This window comes from Triticum dicoccoides, chromosome 2B, assembly GCF_002162155.2.
Source record: "Triticum dicoccoides isolate Atlit2015 ecotype Zavitan chromosome 2B, WEW_v2.0, whole genome shotgun sequence".
Lineage (NCBI taxonomy): Eukaryota > Viridiplantae > Streptophyta > Magnoliopsida > Poales > Poaceae > Triticum > Triticum dicoccoides.
In genome coordinates this window covers 282269186-282286627 of record NC_041383.1, presented here as the reverse complement: position 1 = coordinate 282286627, position 17442 = coordinate 282269186, and the positions used below count along the sequence as shown (strand labels likewise).

Below are 17442 nucleotides of genomic sequence, written 5' to 3'. Positions count from 1 at the left end.
GGTTCATGAGTTATTATATGCATGAAGTTCAAGGGTTTTTCTGTAAATCTGTAAACTCTGGATAAATGCGAAAATCACAGCAGCAGGAAAAAAACACTGCGGGCCGAATCTGACTGGCCCGATAGCAGCATGGGCGCTGGAGGCTCACCATGGGCCATGGCCCGTTCGGTGGATAGGGGAGGCAGGGCGCGAAGTGGGGGGCTGGAGACGCGCTGGGCCTTGGCGATGCTGGGCTGGCGTGGTCAACGCGGGCAGGACCCGGTCGAGCAAGGCACTCGCTGCTGGAACTCGATGCAGGGAAACAGAGGATGCAGCAGCAGGTTCACGGCGATGCAGAAGACGGTGTCGGGGAGGTTCTGGCGATGGGGTCGGCGGGAACCAGTGAGTAGGCGCCGGAGGTGGCCGGATCTGGTGGCAATTCGGGCCAAAACAAGGCATGGCGGCGCCGGCGCACTGTGGAAGAGGGCCGGCAGCAGGGATGTACTCCTGTGAATCATGTACAGGTTGCGAGAGAGTTTCAGAGAGGAGAGGTACAGAGAAGAAACGGGAAAAAAGGAGGGAAGAACGGGTGTGGCTTGGCTGACCGGAGCTTCGCCAGAGGCGTGCCGGCACGGCAGCGCTGTCGGAGGAGATGCAGACAACGGGGAGGGTTCGGCGTCTTGAGCTCCTGGTGGCCGACAGGTTGTTGGTACCTGTCCATGGCGGGGAGAGAGATAGGGACATGAGAGAGAGGCGGATCAAGAACAGGTAACAGAGGAGAGAGGGAAAAAGGGAGGCGCTAGGACCTGCTGGTCACCGGCGATGGAGGAGCTCCAGCTAGGCAGCAACATCGGGGAAGAGGAGGTCTTGAGCGCGGGAGCAGAGACAGGGGCTCGGTCTTGCTGCTGGGCTGGTGGGTTCCGGCAGAGCTGCGGGAGAGTCGGCGGTGCGATGGATGACGGAGTCGAGCAGGAGCACGGGCTTGAGGATGCGCGCCTCCATGGGTGCTTGCGCAGCTGCGGGAACTAGGAGGCGTCGGGGTGCGCTGCTCGGGAAGGAGCACGGGTGACGGGAGAGAGTCTCGATCCCGACGAGATCGAGCAGGGATGTGGCTGGAATCGAGGAGAGGTGGGGATCGATGGATTTGGAAGTTTCGGTGATGGCTGGTTGGAGCGAAGGGGATCTGGGAGGATCCCGAGGGGGGATTTGGTGGGGAGTGCGGCGGCGGGTGAAGGGACAAAGTCCCTAGATTTTAGGGTTAGGACAATTTATATAGTAGGTGGTAGGTACGAGTGGCATTTGGATCATCAGATCGCGATCGGATGATCGAGAATAAAAGGTTAGGGGAGTCCAATGGAGAAACGAAGATATTTTACGAATGCTTGGGGGTGATCTGAATCCAACGGTCATGACCTTGCGTTTCGGGTTCGGGACAATTTTCGGACACACACGAGAGGGGTCTATGCACTGTGGAGAAAGATTAAGTGGCCAGACAAGAGGGACTCGAAAAACCCGATTGGTCTCGAAACGGTCAACGAAGGCAAGGGATTTGATGAGCTCAGAAAAGAGAGAGAAGAGAGCGGTCCGGTTGATCTGAGAGAAGGTCAACCGAGACACGGAAGAAGCGGCAACTACGAGCGGATGCAAGTTTTAAAAAATAAATGTGGACGCAATGCTCATGATGCTATGAGATGAAATGCAAGACATGAACAAAAAGCAAAACGAAAGACGAAAACCCAACCATGGAGGAAAAAACATATCGCATCTCCGGAAAAGGCAAGAGTTGGAGTTACGAATATGAAAAGTTGTATCCGGGGTGTTACACATGGGGAGTGGCGCACACGCTAGGAGGAAAGGGGGGGCGTTACGGAGGCGGCCTTTGTTGGCGGTGAGCTTGCCGGCCGCAGCGGTGGTAGGGCAGGAGGCGTCGGTCGCGAGGAGGGCGAGAACGTGGGGAGGAGGCAAGATGGCGCGACGGGGGCCTGGGCTCACCTACGGTCGTCGGATCAAGGCAGCGGCCTCGCTAGCGCACTGGTGCATGGAGGCTGGCGACGGATTGGGAGCTCGAGGGAGATATGGCGATAGAGAGAGAGAGAGAGAGAGAGGGGGGGATCGGGCTAGGTTAAAAGGGCATGGGAGCCGACTAGTCCTTGGTTGAAATTGGGTCGGCCTGTTAGAAAAGAAATACTTTTCCTTTCTATTTAGAGCGAGAAAAGAAAAGAACAAAGTGAAGTATTCAAAGATGAGAACTTGGTGGAATAATTTATATGAGCTCTATGATTTATGCATATGCCCATAAATTGATACCATCATTTTTGGACAAGTTGAATTCAAATTCATTTGAATTAAATTCAAATGGATTTGAACTAGAGGTAGGAACTAGGAATATCGAGAAATGCTGAAACTTATGGTGGAGCTCTGAAATGCAATGAAAGAATTTTGGGTAAAGTTTGGAGGCCAAACTTTGAAGTAGAAAAGGCACAGGAATAAATGCAAGTGTTTTGTGGTTAATTCAAAATTAATGAAATATTTAATAGTAGCTCCCTAAAATATTGGGAGGATATGTTATAAAGAGAAATCGCCATGTTAATTCCATCAATTTAAATAGATCAAAGGATCTATGCAGTTTATTTATTTGAGTATGAAAATTGGTTGCAAATTTTAATGGCATGATGACATGGTGCAATGCAAAAATAAAATAAAATAAACAATATAATAGCAATCTTGAAAAGAATCAGTCTCGGTCTGGCTGCAATTTACAGCCTCCGACAACTAATGTAAAAGAAACGGATCAGGCACTCTCTTAGCCCATTTTGAACCACATTTTTTGTTTTCTGTTCAATTTGTGAAAATGCCCAATTTTCTATAAATTAAAATGGAATAGTTGTTTCATAACACAAGTATTTTTCATACATTCTAAAAAAGTTATTTTCAAACGTTTTCTCCGTAACGAAGCATGGACTTTGAGATAAAGAGATAGTATCTCCAATTTATTGGTTGAATAATCTAAATGTTTTAAGAAATTAATTGCATATTAGTATAATTATTGTAAGTATTAAATTCTCAGTGGTTTGATTTGAAGGCGCTATTTTATCGTCCCGTTGCAACGCACAGGCCCTTTTGCTAGTTATATATAAAAACTGGGAGAAAATTGGCATGAAAATCAAGAAAAATATTCACCTACATGTAAAAACTTAATTCTGCAATGGTATATGCAAATAAATTGACATGGTTTAAAACAAAAAATATGTACACATGAATAAAATACCTACACAGAACATACAATGACTTGATACAATATGCAGAGTTAAAAAGTTGCCATGGTGAGACATTAGTGCACGAAAAATATTTGCCATGTTGGCTAACAAAATTGTGAGGTGAACGTTTCCCATGTATTTTACCGTGGTCTAATTATAAAATTTGCCATGTTTGGAAAATTGACATGGTCTAACTACGAAACATGTTTGTAATGTTTAGATTGCAAAAATATAAGATTATTTGACATGGTTTATAAACGCAGCCACGATAACCGTCGGCTCCCTCGGGCCCGTCACGTTGTTGAGAGCGCCCAGCCCCAAGCCACTATGACTCAACCCTCGCTCCCGGGTAATGGCACGCCCGCGAGGCTCTGGTCTGCTACGGCCGCGCAAATCACACCGCAGCCAGTTTCTGGGCCTCACACAACGTGCCGTGTGGGCGGAAAAAAATTATATGAGACCAGGTCTCATATAAATTAGGTGAGACCCGCCTTGGTGAATGACATGTGGCATTCACAAATCACAAAGCATCTAATCTCCCCCCCCCCCTGATTTCAGGTAGGGGGTGGGTGGATGCTTTGTGATTTGTGAATGTCATGTGCCATACATCAGGATGGGTCTCACCTGCTAATCCGTGAGACCTGGTCTCATATAATTTTTTTCCCGTGTGGGCAGGCCTAATACCGCCGTCACCACCACGTGGGGGATCTGGTCCTGATTTGTGGGCTGGCCGCCACAACTCGCCTGAGTATTGGTCAGGATCAAGCTAATTGTGGATCGCCGGAGAAAGAAGCTGAGGGAAAGAATGAAATGCCCGACCACTTCGATGAGGTGAGGGAGAGAGGAAGTGATAGGTTGCGGCGTTCGCTCGGTCGGTCTCTGGAACAAATGACACCTTGTGATGACATGGCAACTGCATGTGTCCCAAGATTAGTGCTCTCAGTCCAACGGCAACTAATGCGTTAGCGTGTGACGATGAAAAATTTGGCATGAGATTTTATTATTTTTTCCAAAAAAGGTGCATGCCCCTGGTTGGCATGGCCCCGCCCATATAGGGCCGATTCTCACATCGCGTGATGCTCAAGTGCGATTCCAAAATAGTCCAATGCCAAAATAAATAAAACCAAGACCAGTTTTCCTGGCTGCTGTGCAGAGCCCTCCAATTTTGGGCTGCAAGGTGACAACATGATTTCAACGGTTTTGGCACTTTACTGGATTTCAGATGGTTTTTCCTTTATCCTGGTTTTTCTTTGAACCGAACGCAAGAAGCAGTGGCCCAAAAAGTGCGTGACCTAGCCATTGTCACTGGTTTTGACCGAGTTTTTTATATGAACGTCTAATCTTAACGTGCAGGGGTCACAAACAGATTAAACTAGTTTTAACTTCCCAAAATAATAAAAAATGCTCGCTATTTTTAAAAGATCTTCCCCAAAGTAGAAAATGGTAAAAATTAAAAATACTTTTATCTATTTTTAAAAATGGTTCTGATTTTGTAAATTTTCCCCAAATTTAAAGAAGGTATGGGAATATTTTAACTAATGTTCATGATATTTATAAAATTGTTACTAAATTATAGAAGTGTTCAGAAAATTTTAAAGGTTGTTAAAAAATTTAGGAGATGTTCAATTTTTCAGTAATAGAAAACTTAAATAAAATGCAAAAAATAAGAATTTTAACACCCACAGAAAACCCGGGAAGAAAAAGAAAAAAGAAAAATAAACAGAAAATACAAAAGAGAAAAGAAAAGGCAAAAAAGTACCAACCGTAACTGTGGTGGGCCAAACTTAAAGCCACGAGAAGGGTACAAGGTTGCTCTTGTTCACAAAGAGTGGTGGGTCGATCTATTATATGCATTTTTATTGACAAACGTGCACTTGGGACAGCCCACTATCTACCGCTCGTGTGGCTAAAAAATTTGGTGCTATGAACAGAACCCGCAATCAGGGATTTTAAAGACTAAAAAAGTCCATGTGTTTGATCAAATAAGTTCATGCATTTCAAAAATAGTTTGAAAACTTTGAAAAATGTTCATTAATTTCATGCATTTGAAAAAGTATTCTTGAAATTGAAAATTTTCATGCATTTGAAAAAAACAAAAAAAAAGGTGACAAAAGAGAAAAAATCTAAAATAAAACAGAATAAAAAGGTAGAGAAAAACATAGACCAGAAAACTCGCGGTCGTACGCCAAATTTCCTGGTGCCAGCCCATGCACATGCCCTGACGTAATTCTACAGTTTTCTTTCAATGCTTCACAATAAGCGAAGAATAAGCGATTCCTATGGATTCCCTTTAATGAGCAAATGATATGTACTATATATAACGTCCAAAATCGCAGAGCAACAATGTGGTTTCAGCATCAACGGTTGCCTACTAGCACTAGGGTTATTTTTGGTTTTAGCATGGATTGTCATGGGGTAGCACATGCAGGTACGGTTTTTGTGTGTTTTTTTGGAATAGCATGGGTTGGTTTCCCATGTTGTTCTTCCTGTTTTGTTTCCATTTCTCGTTCGTGATTTCTCATATTCCTTTTTTCTATTATTTTTATTTTCTCCCTTTATATTTTTTTTACTTTTTTCTTTTCCATTAAGTTACAAGTTACATATATTAAAACTTTAATAATTACATGACCATCTCTTAAAGTAGGGGTGGATTTTTTTTGTCAAGTAAGTCAACTTAAAATTTTTAGAATTAGTGAACACTTCTTTTTAAATCAAATTAACATTTTTACATGAGTGAACAATTTTTAAAACTACATTAATATTAAAAGTAATATTAAAAGATAGGAAAAAGAACAAACAAAACCGGTCCAAAAAAACCAATTCAAAAAAACAAAGAAAAAAATGCAGGGGAAGCTTCTAGAATTGCTCTCTCCCTTTCCACCTTAGATTGGCCGGCCCAGATCGGAGCACCTTCAGCTCCAGTTATGGAAATGAACCTTGGAATTCCCTATTTGCTTGCGTCGAAATGTCGACACAACGGATCCAAAGGTGACCTGGGCCGGCCGATTAACGTGTTGCAGCGTTTTCTGGTTTTGGGACCCTTCTAGAGTTTTCCATTTGTTTTTTTTCTGGTTTTGGAACCTTCTAGAAGGTTCCTTACACCGACTATTTTTCTTTTACCAATTTTTATGTTTCTTTTTTGGTTTTTGATGTTTTTCCTTTTTTCTTATTTTTCTGTTTTTTCTTCTTTCTTTCTTTTTCCTTTTCTCGTTCCTTTTTTGCTTTTCAAGTATATATATATTTTTAAAAAAAATCGAAGGTTGTTCGGAAACTTAAGAAATGTCCGTACTTCTAAACATGTTTATTATTTAAAAGTTGTCATATTTTCAAAAAAAACATAAATTTAAATAATGTTCGCATTTTCAAAAAATTGTTCGGAATGTTTTGTTCAAAATTGTCTGTACTTTTCAAATAATGACTGGATTTCAAAAAGTATTCCTGTTTTCAAAATTTGTTCACAAATTTCAAAAAATGTTCTTGTTCATTTTTGTTCATGTTTTCAATAATTATTCATGTTTCAAATTTGTTTAAGATTTTTACAAATTTGGGCTAAAAATTAAAAATATGTTCATGATTTGAAAAAATGTTCCCGTTTTGAATTTTTTGTCACAAATTCAAAAAATGTTCATGTTTATGAAAAATGTTTGGAAATTTAAAAATGTGTTCGCTATTTCAGAGAATTGTTCCTAAGTTAAGAAAATAACTCAAATTTTGGAATATTTTTCAGGATTCTTTTTAAAACAGTGTTAGCTCCCGGTACAGCCAACCAAACAAGCACAAAGTTTGGGCTTGGCCCATCTAATGGGAGCATTGGCTACCGCTGTTAGTTTTTTATTTTTGCGATGCATATCTGCCACCAGATCTCTTTGGTTGTTGTGGTAGCAGCAAGCGCGCGTGAGCAGGCAGTCGCGGGTTCAAATCCCAGGTACCATGTAACATTATGCGATTTTTCACCAACGCATTCGCAGCGCACCGTAATTGGTAATCCAGTCGAGCGCACCTTCTGCGATGGAGCATCTATTTGCCACAGAATGTGGCACATAGAAGCTCACATGCACTTTAACCGTCGTAGAAGGCTCCACGTAGGATTCGGTGCTAGGTATCGCTCCTACTACCTTTGTCCGGGTTTATTGGTTCCCTTCATATTTTGTGTCCAATTTTGACCATATATTTGTGTTGAGTTCTATGTAGGATGCGTCGACTGCAAATTAAAATTTTCTACGCGCAGAACAACCAAGAACATGCTACGGGAGATGAATCACAGATCGTTACCACTAGACGCGCAGTGCCGTGCAGCGGAAGTAGAGTTGAGGCAGAGCGTTCCTGGAGTCGTCTCCTCCTTGCCGATCTCCCACGTAGCCAATCGGATCCCGCGAACAGGTTCACCGGAGTGGCGCAAGTGCATCGCCTCTAACGGTATCCGCGCGTGCAGGAGGAACACCGTACAGCGAACTGCTAGGTCCGATCACACAGTCGGTGGCGAGTGGAGGTGGCTAGTTACAACACATGCAAATCCCTAGTGACAACGCCGAAGCAATCAATCCTCATGAGTGTGCCGTACCTCCACTTTATATAGGCGTCCATCACGGGCTCAACACTTGGGCCTCGCACGGACCCTAAAGCCCAAAGTCTACTCGGTTGTGTTCCAAGTCCAGTTCGGATCACATCCGACCAGTGTCCTACGAATCGACCTCGTAGGTTCCTTCCCTTAAGCGCGCGACCCCTTAGGTTTAAGTCGGCATGATCACAGTTCGGATCACCTCCGACCTGCACGGTTGGTAGCGGCCTCTAGCAAGGCGTGCCGACCACCAAGCAGACTATGAAGCTGGTTAGACGAACCTGTACAACATGTCACACTTCTGTTTCCTTTGCCTCACGATATATGTTGTCGGGCTCAAGGCGAGACTGTCATCCTTGTGCTAGCTCGACCTCTTTCCCGTTCCAGTGATACCGACCACTATTCGGATTATCTCATAATCCTTGTCGCATGGCCATCCTTATCCTGGTCGGATCATACGAGGGGCCCAGAGTATATCTCTCCTGATCGGAGGGGCGAATCCCATCTTGCTCGACCATGTCTCGCAGCATGGGACTGGACAAACTCGAAACCTACCTTTGTAACTACTCAGTCACGGAGTAGCGTTTGGTCGGTCCAAAGCAAGTATGTCACCATCCCGAGTACATGTGTCAGCTCAGGTCTTAGGACGTAGAACGTATGTTGTACTAGAGACTCACAGATGACATATCGCTGCGTCTCATAGTTGGGTCTGTCCGATTCAGACCTTATCTCGACTTGGATTCGACTGCGTCGAATCCGACCAGATCCTTCCGAGTCCATATTATCCGATTAGCATCCAATGCTCCATGGCTAGTGAGACCGAGCCGTCCACCGTGTCATATGCTAGTCTAGTCTGACGTGTGCCCGCACGTCACTTGCGACTAGGGATAATTTAGGATGTATCATACAACACAAGATCTCACAAACAAGTCATGTACTTGCCAACAAGTATCATTGATTACATCCTAGGACTATCTTTATTCATAAACACACAGGAAATGTCATCATACATGATTGCCTCTAGGGCATATCTCCAACAATTTGACTAACAAATTATAAGTTGTATGTCATAAAACTTATATTGTTGGATTCATATTTGAAAAAGGTTTCTGATGACACTATTGTTAGTGTACATAACTTATTTTCTGATAGTTAAATCAAAGGTCAAAGTTTGACCCAAGCTACAAGGAGGACTAATAAACCAGAGCGGAGGTAGTAGCAAGTAGGGTGACGCCTTCGCTACCTGGGGCTGGATCATAGAGAATATTCAGGGTTTGCGACAGAAAAGCTCACACCTTTTTTTTATTATGTCCTGGTTAAATTTAAACTGAGAGAAAATTATGAATTAAAATATCATTCATGGATTCAAAAACTACTTCTCCTGAATTAAAAAAATGCATGCATTTAAAACATATTCAGGAATATATAAAATGTTTATGAATTAAAAAATATTAATAAACTCAAAAACTCTTCTTTTTTCATTTGGTCAGTTTAATTTTAAGTTGAAAAAATTGATGAAATAAAAATTTTCATGAATTAAAAAATCATTGTATGTGAAGTATAAGTAATTTGTCAATTATAAAAATGTTTTTGAACCATGAAAAATTGTTCAACAAAACAAAAAATTCCACATACAAAAAAAGTTGCCAGTTTAGAAAATGATCATGAATTCAAAAAATGTGCGAGAATTAAAATATACATGTGTTCAAAATATATATTCATGAACTAATATAATTTCATGAGTTCTAGAAAAATCTTTGTGAATTCAAAAATAAGTTTGCTATTTTTCGTGAATTGGAAAAATATTAATGAATTCAAAAATGTTCGAAATTAGAAAATGCTCACGAAGTTGGGAATTCTTCACGAGTTTAATTTTTTTTCGTGAGTTAAATGTTCACAATTTTTGCAATAGTTTATGAAACACAAAAATGTTCACGTAATTTTAATAGTGTTCACGAATTTGAAAATATTCACAAATTGGAAAAAATATTCATGAAACTGAGAATCGTTCACGGACTTATAAAATGTTCATGAGTTTAAAAAACCCTTCGGTAATTAGAAGTTTTCACAAACCGGCCCCGACCCATTTCCAAGAATGTTCGCGAAAACCAGTAATGGGTCACTCCACATGAAGCATCCAATGGGCAATCGTTACGGTTTGCGGTTGCTATAAGCGATCTATAGAAGTTGGCGAAAATCACTTGGAAAAATGAGGGATGAACCTACAATCAAAGGTTCATCCCTTTATTATTTGGTAAGGATAAAGAAATAGAAATAGTAGCTTTCCATTTTTTTGTTTGCATGATGTGTTGGGCCATGGCTAATAATATTCATTTATGATTAGCATTATAATTTTTTCCAAATAAATATACCCGTTAATTTTAGTATCAATATAACACCGCGCATCTGAATGTAATCTGATGGTGAAAAGACAAGGAGTCTGGGCACCTAGGTGTCTCAAATGTATATATTTTGCGGGGGACTATCTATATAAGGGTATAGATTAGCGTACAAAACATATATCTTTCATGGTCTAAAACCAAACTGTGAACCGATGATCCAACTGATAAATATTCGGCCGTTTATTTATACCATGATGATGAGTTTTTTCCCCTCATCAAAAATTAAATATAGATGATGATGAGTTTTTTTTACCCGTACTATAATGATGACGAAGGCATGCTGGACGGCAGGCCGGCAGGCCTGTTGGGTCCTATACATATTATGATGGAGATCAACATTAATTAAATTCGGCCGTGGCCATGTGGCTCTGCTTGGACGTAGACCGCCAAGACGATCTGACTCCTCGCAAAAAAACCTGCTCCCACGCGGGTCGCGAGGAGATCAAACAAGTCTCTGCACCGGAGCAGGAACCGAGAGAGAGAGAGAGAGAGAGTCCACTGCCCGTCTTCCCCTGAGCTCCTTCGCCGGCGAACGCCCAAAGCCCCGCATGGAGATCCTCCAACAAGGTGAGAGTTCTCGCTCCTCTCCCCGCAGGCAGCAAACCGGTGGTTTCATTTTGTCGGTGGATCCCTTCCCTTGGTTCCGGGGCTTCTTGGTTTTGATCCGCTTAGCGCGTCCATCCTTGCCTTCTTTCGATTCTCGATTCCCAGGAATGGAACAGACAGCAGAATACGCGGATCCCTGCCTCTGCCCCTTGCTCAATGGACGCCGCCCCATCGCCGTCTCCCGATTTCAGCGCCACCCCGTCGCCGTCTTCCCTATTTCACCGCCGCCGGCTTCCGATTTCGCTGCCGCCCGTGCACCAACAGCACGGTCGCCGTGGCCAATATGCACTGATTCAGCTGTGCCAGCCGCTCACGCTCCAGGAGGCTGTGTTCGTCGCCGCTGGCATCTGGATGCGGTGGCCTGCTCTTGCTCCGTCTCTGCTCTTGGGGTTCCCTCGGCATCGTGCTCCGGTTTGCTGTGTGCGGCGACGGCGATGGCATGAGCGAATTGACAATTTGGCAGTGTTTCGGTGAAGTTCTTCCTAGTGTTTTCTCGTGTCAGTACCTGGCTACCTGCAAATGCAATTTACTGTCCATCGAAACATCCTTTTACAAGGAATGGAAATACACATCCTTTTACACTTGCTTGTCTCGCAAACGGGGCCTTATTTGTTTGTATTGATTGCTCATATGCTTGTGGTGCAAAGTAGTACATTTACAGAGTGATGCAGAGAATTTCTATGACAATTCTACTAACTGCACTTATAATGATATAAGTGCCTCATGAAAATCGGAAGCAAGGTTTGATGTTGGAAACGAGGAATAGCCTGTTCGGATAGTAGCTGTGTCATGTTATGGTTTGCCCTGACTTCACAAAAAAAAAAAAAGTTTGCCCTGCATACCTCCCTTGGTTTGCCCAGGACTCAAACCTGAAACTAGTCGGATGGAGTAGATAATTCTTCCTTGTGTGCCAGCTCTACTACTTGATTGTGTGCCAGCATTCAGCTATGAGTCATAGCTGATTCTCAATTTGATGCACTTGTTCCAGGTGCTAAGGCCATAGTACCTCACTCTACACTGTTGGAAAGAAGCTGAGCTTAGTCAGTCTGAATGGAACAATCTAAGCTCTAGTGTAAATATTTTGCTTATGCAGTTATGCTCATTTCTGGTGGTACCCAGTTTCTATATCCACTTTAGGCAACACAGCAGCTTTGTCCTTTAAAATTATCTGTGGTGGGTGGGGGTATAAACGGAGTCTATATTCCCTACTGTCTGTTTCGCCGACAGCTTCTGGAGTGGATATGGTTTAGTACAATTACTATCCAGCACTATCCTTGTCCGGTTCAGCTCCCTACATATGCACATTTTGTTTTCATTTAAGCATGTAGACATTAGCCCCTTTATGGTTTGTACGATTACTCGTACAAATTCCTAATGGAAAATGTCCCAAAGCATATGGATTCTTACTGCTAGGGTGATCCTAAGAATCCGAAGGATTGAAACTTCCACGAGGAAACTTCGAATTGGAAGTAAGAAGTACCATTGGGCTGTGGATGAGCTCTCAGCTCAGTGGTCAGAGTGCAGTGCTGCCTCCTAGCCGGCGCGGGTTTGAACCTCGGTTCTTACACGGGTCTCACATCTCCTTCTTTATTAAAAATCAGTAGGGGCTTCTCCCCCTACTGGTCTAGTTTTTTTTTCATTGGGCTTTGGGTGTTTGTGCTTCCATAAAATGTCTGTTAAAGTCTTGTGTGGTTGTATTAGCTTGACGCGGCGATGAGATAAATAGAAGCATAAAAAAGGGGCAGCCCAGTGCACGTAGCTCCCGCTTCCGCAACGTCCGGGGAGGGTCCGACCACTTTGGGTCTATAGTACGCAGCCTTTCCCTCGGTTCTTACACGGGTCTCACATCTCCTTCTTTATTAAAAATTAGTAGGGGCTTCTCCCCCTACTGGTCTAGTTTCTTTTTCATTGGGCTTTGGGTGTTTGTGCTTCCGTAAAATGTCTGTTAAAGTCTTGTGTGGTTGTATTGGCTTGACACGACGATGAGATAAATAGAAGCATAAAAAAAGGGCTGCCCGGTGCATGTAGCTCCTGCTTCCGCAGGGTCCTAGGAAGGGTCTGACCACTTTGGGTCTATAGTACGCAGCCTTTCCCTACATTTCTGCAAGAGGCTGTTTCCAGGACTTGAATCCGCGACCTCATGGTCACAAGGCAACAACTTTATAGCTGCGCCAAGGCTCCCCTTCTATAAATAGAAGCATCCATTATCAAAATATTAATACTAGAAATAAATAATAGTATAAAGTGTCCATTCTTTATTTGCTCATTTTCTAGAGAACTTTCATCAATAAAAATATCACAATTGCAAGGTATTTCATTTCCCACCTGGTGCCTTCTTTTATGTTGTTTCATACCAATCAACTGACAGTTCAATCCACCTACCTATAATCACTGGGTTGGTGATGTAATTACTGCACATGGTGGAAGTTCTTTGAGGAATATCTTGACCTGCTTTCATTAGTGTAGAAATTTTCTGGCATATCTTGCTATGCATTTGTTAGTATGGCATAAAATAATTTGAGTATCGGCTCATTACGTTTTTGAGTTATGTGTTCATTGTGTTCTCCTGCTTTATGTGTGCTTCCATGCTTATGAAAACGGAGTTAAAAAAATGCCTCGCTAACCAAACTTAATCACAGAAACATTATTATGTGAAGCAGTTTAGAGTATGAACCCAGAACCCAACTTGTGTTCAGAAAATGATCATACAAATGTTCTTGGTGTTTTGTTGTTCTCATGCTATTTATTTTTGAATAATCATTAGCTTAAGTTCATATCCCTGATGAATTAATATGGGTATCTATATCTTCAGGCACTATGTTGATGTTCCCGGGGATGGATCTTACGAAAATGGATCCTCCAACTCTTACCCTCCTTGGAGCAGCTTGTTGTGTAATGTTGTCTATGCATTTCACAGTACAGCTGGTATCACAGCATCTTTTCTATTGGAAAAATCCCAAAGAGCAGAAGGCTATACTCATTATAGTGCTGATGCCTCCGTTATATGCTATAACTTCCTTTGCTGGTCTTCTGGATATTAAGGGAAGCAAAACGTTTTTTACATGTTTGGAGTCTGTTAAAGAATGCTATGAAGCACTGGTGAGTCCTCTTAGGTCGACGGCATTTTTTTCACCTGAAGTTTGTGATTTTCACTCACTTTTCCTTCTATTTTTTATTTCAATTCTGCAGGTTATTGCTAAGCTTCTGGCATTGATGTACAGCTACTTAAATATATCTATCAGTAAAAACATTGTACCTGATGAAATCAAAGGGAGGGTGCTTCATCATTCTTTCCCTGTTTCTCTTTTCCTGGTATCTTTCTTACACCCTTCTATACACTTACAGAATATTTGATGAGTGTTTCTGTAATCTGCTCTTGAAATTTTGCAATGCAACCTGCACTATTAATGACAAATTAATAAGGGGTCCTAGGTGCATACCCATACTGAGCCTTACCATATCTTAATGATGTTGTATTGCTCAATAATGTTAAAAGGATTCATGGTGTTAACAGAAAGGTTTATATGTTCCATCCACAAAGTACTAATTCAGTTAGTAATATCTGTTTAATTGAAGCATGTACCTATAAGTAGTCATGCATACTTAAATTGTGATTTTAACCTCCATTTCTTCATGTGTTGTTCACTAAATTTTCCTATATGCATTTGAATGTTGTTGTCTCCTGAACCTTCCTTTGCACCATTTGTCCACAATTGCATATTTGCACCTATAACCTGCATATGTAATCTGGAAGCTATTAGCAATACTGTTGGTTGAGGCTTTACACCTTGTTCAGTAGTTTTACGTTGTGTGTACTGAAAGTAACCAATATGCTTCGCTTTGGCAGCCCCGTAATGTTCGGTTGGAGCACAAGACACTTAAGCTTCTGAAGTACTGGACCTGGCAATTTGTTGTTGTTAGGCCTGTATGCTCCATTCTGATCATTGCACTTCAGCTTCTTGGGTTGTACCCCAGCTGGGTCAGCTGGACCTTCACAATTATACTTAACTTTTCAGTCTCCATGGCATTATATGCCTTGGTCATATTCTATCACTTGTTTGCTAAGGAGCTGGCACCTCACAAGCCTCTTGCTAAGTTCTTGTGCATCAAAGGGATAGTCTTCTTCTCTTTCTGGCAGGTAAAAATCACATCCTCTCCTGGCTGGAAAGAGTTTGAATTTTCTTATAAATATCTTTGGGGTTAGTTTTCTGTGTATCTCAATGCCATTGATGTAATGTACACCAGTTTGTCTTGATGATTGCGTCTGAACATTTGGTTGAGGAAGTGATATTGGTCTAGTAATGTTGATTGATAGTTTAGACCTTATGTTCCTTCCATGTTGTTTGTGATGATTTTGCGCAAAGCTGCTTCTCTTACTCACTCTTTGGATTTTGTTTTGCATGGTATTTAATCACCTTATTTTGATATTATAGCTGATGATTATCAATCTAGGAGTTTCATCTGCAGTTTAGTTTCCCATGCCTTGCCGTAAATATTTATGAGTATAAATCAGTTAACTGGTTTACCTTTTTAACGCACAATTTCGTTGCAGTAGAGATTTTCTGTGGACTTTTCTTGTGAGTTGTGAGCGAATCCTATTGTCTATGGATGCTTCATGCAACGTTCTAACATGCAATTGTTCACTGTAGGGAATTAAAAGCAATATCCGAATACAACACCTGTTCCATTTTGTAACACAGTTACTTTCTATCAAATGAAATATGACCAAACTCCTGAATCTTGAATGCTATTGTGTTTTTGCAGGGCTGTGCGTTGGATGTTTTGGCTGGTGTAGGGGTTATTCAATCTCACCATTTCTGGCTGGACGTGGAGCACATCCAGGAGGCAATCCAGAATGTCTTGATTATCCTGGAAATGGTCATTTTCTCAGTTCTCCAGCAGTACGCGTATCACGTTGCTCCGTACAGTGGCGCTGACAAGGTAAAATTCGAGAAGAAGAATGAATGATCCACCAAGCAACATAAGCAGCTTGTTCTTGTAAGGTTTTGTGTGTATGTGCTGGGAATATGTTATAGACATGGGTACTTCCTTATGGGCGCGTGTAGAGTGAGCCGTTATACTTTGAACATTAGAAAAACGAGATGATCAGGAACATAGAGGAATGACACTGTTATCTGCGCTGTGAAACTATGTAATGCCCGAATAAGGAGAATTGGGATTTTTCCCGCTCCAAAATGGAGTCCTGAATAAATTTTGGTTTCGTGTTGAAATCATGGTGTGTCCATGTTGTTTGATGAACTTAACGCAGCACTACATAAGGTGTTTTTATTTTCAGGAGTGTGGACTTTTGGTGACCGAGCTCCAAGGAGCCTGCTACTTTAAATTTTAAAAAGTTCAGAAGGCATTTTAGAAATACATATTTGTCTTTTCTTTTGTATGCCTTGTGTGAAAGTACTTCCTTCGTTCCTAAATATAAGTATTTTTAGAGATTTCAATATGAATTACATACAAAGCAAAATAAGTGAATATACACTCTAAAATATGTCTATATAGATAGTTCAAATTAGAATCTCTAAAAAGATTTATATTTAGAAACGGAGAGAGTATGTTGTTAAGAAATTTTGCACATACGTGATATACATGTGTATGAGTGTTGATAGAATATTTTGATTTTTTTCATGCTATGGAAAATTGTATTTTGAAAACGAGCTCCCTGGTGCTCAAGGTTTTCCAGAGAGTATGTTGCGGTGTGGTTTGGATGGGTCGCATAGTATTGAGAGAATTCTTTATTTAACACTGCCTAAAACTTTTTTATTCCTTATTTGACACTGAGAAATATTTCTTCCCTATCTAAGCCTTTGAATTTTGTTCCCAATATAACACTTGCATCCATTTTTTTGTGCAAACAATGTTAAATGGCACGTGAAATGACAATTCTATCCTGTGACATCTATTCAGTCTTTTTATTTGTTCCGGTGTCTTATTTAAGGGTGGAGTCAATGGTTAGTGTAACAGAATAAGCCGATGTCTTATTCCGGTGTCATATTCCTGGAGATCACACGCATGAGTACCAAGCAGCTAGCTCCCTACTGGATGGATTTCTTAAGCTAGCTTGCACACGCACGTACATCCTCCGTTTCAAAATATAGTGTGTCCTCGATTCTCGTGTTTCAACTTTGATCATAAATTTAATCAATGAGACCGGCTGCAGCGGGAGCAAAAGTTATACCAGTGAATTCGTATTCGAAAGAAGATTTCAATTATATAATTTTTACTCCCGCCGCAATTGGTCTCGTTGGTTAAATTTATGGTCAAAATTGAATATCGGGAAGCATAGGCGTACTATATTTTGAAACGGAGGGAGTACAAAACAACACAAACGCCGGCTTGCTTGATGGTCTCGACGAAACACGCACACGGCACATGCGAACAATACGAGGACACGCCAAGTTGACCGAAAAAGGACCGTGTCGTGCCTTTGGATTTTTTATTGCTAGTACTCCCTCCGTCCCAAAATTCTTATCTTAGATTTGTCTACATATGAATGTATCTATTCACATTTTAGTGTTAGATACATTCATATCTAGATAAATTTAAGACAAGAATTTTGAGAAGAAGGGAGTATTTCAGATTGGGGTCACCATTATATATTAGCTGCCAACGCAAGCTAGCATTTTCA

At 41.5% G+C, this 17442-nt stretch overlaps 1 protein-coding gene across 1 annotated transcript; it reads left to right on the top strand.

The window, feature by feature from the left end:
* The first annotated feature begins 10602 nt into the window (after window positions 1–10602).
* On the top strand, window positions 10603–16033 carry LOC119363537 (transmembrane protein 184 homolog DDB_G0279555-like). The gene is made up of 5 exons (XM_037628912.1): window positions 10603–10763; window positions 13615–13901; window positions 13992–14114; window positions 14650–14940; window positions 15567–16033. Exons 1-5 carry the CDS (start codon window positions 10745–10747, stop codon window positions 15768–15770), a joined length of 924 nt encoding a protein of 307 aa, XP_037484809.1. The 5' UTR covers window positions 10603–10744; the 3' UTR covers window positions 15771–16033.
* Window positions 16034–17442: the final 1409 nt, after the last annotated feature.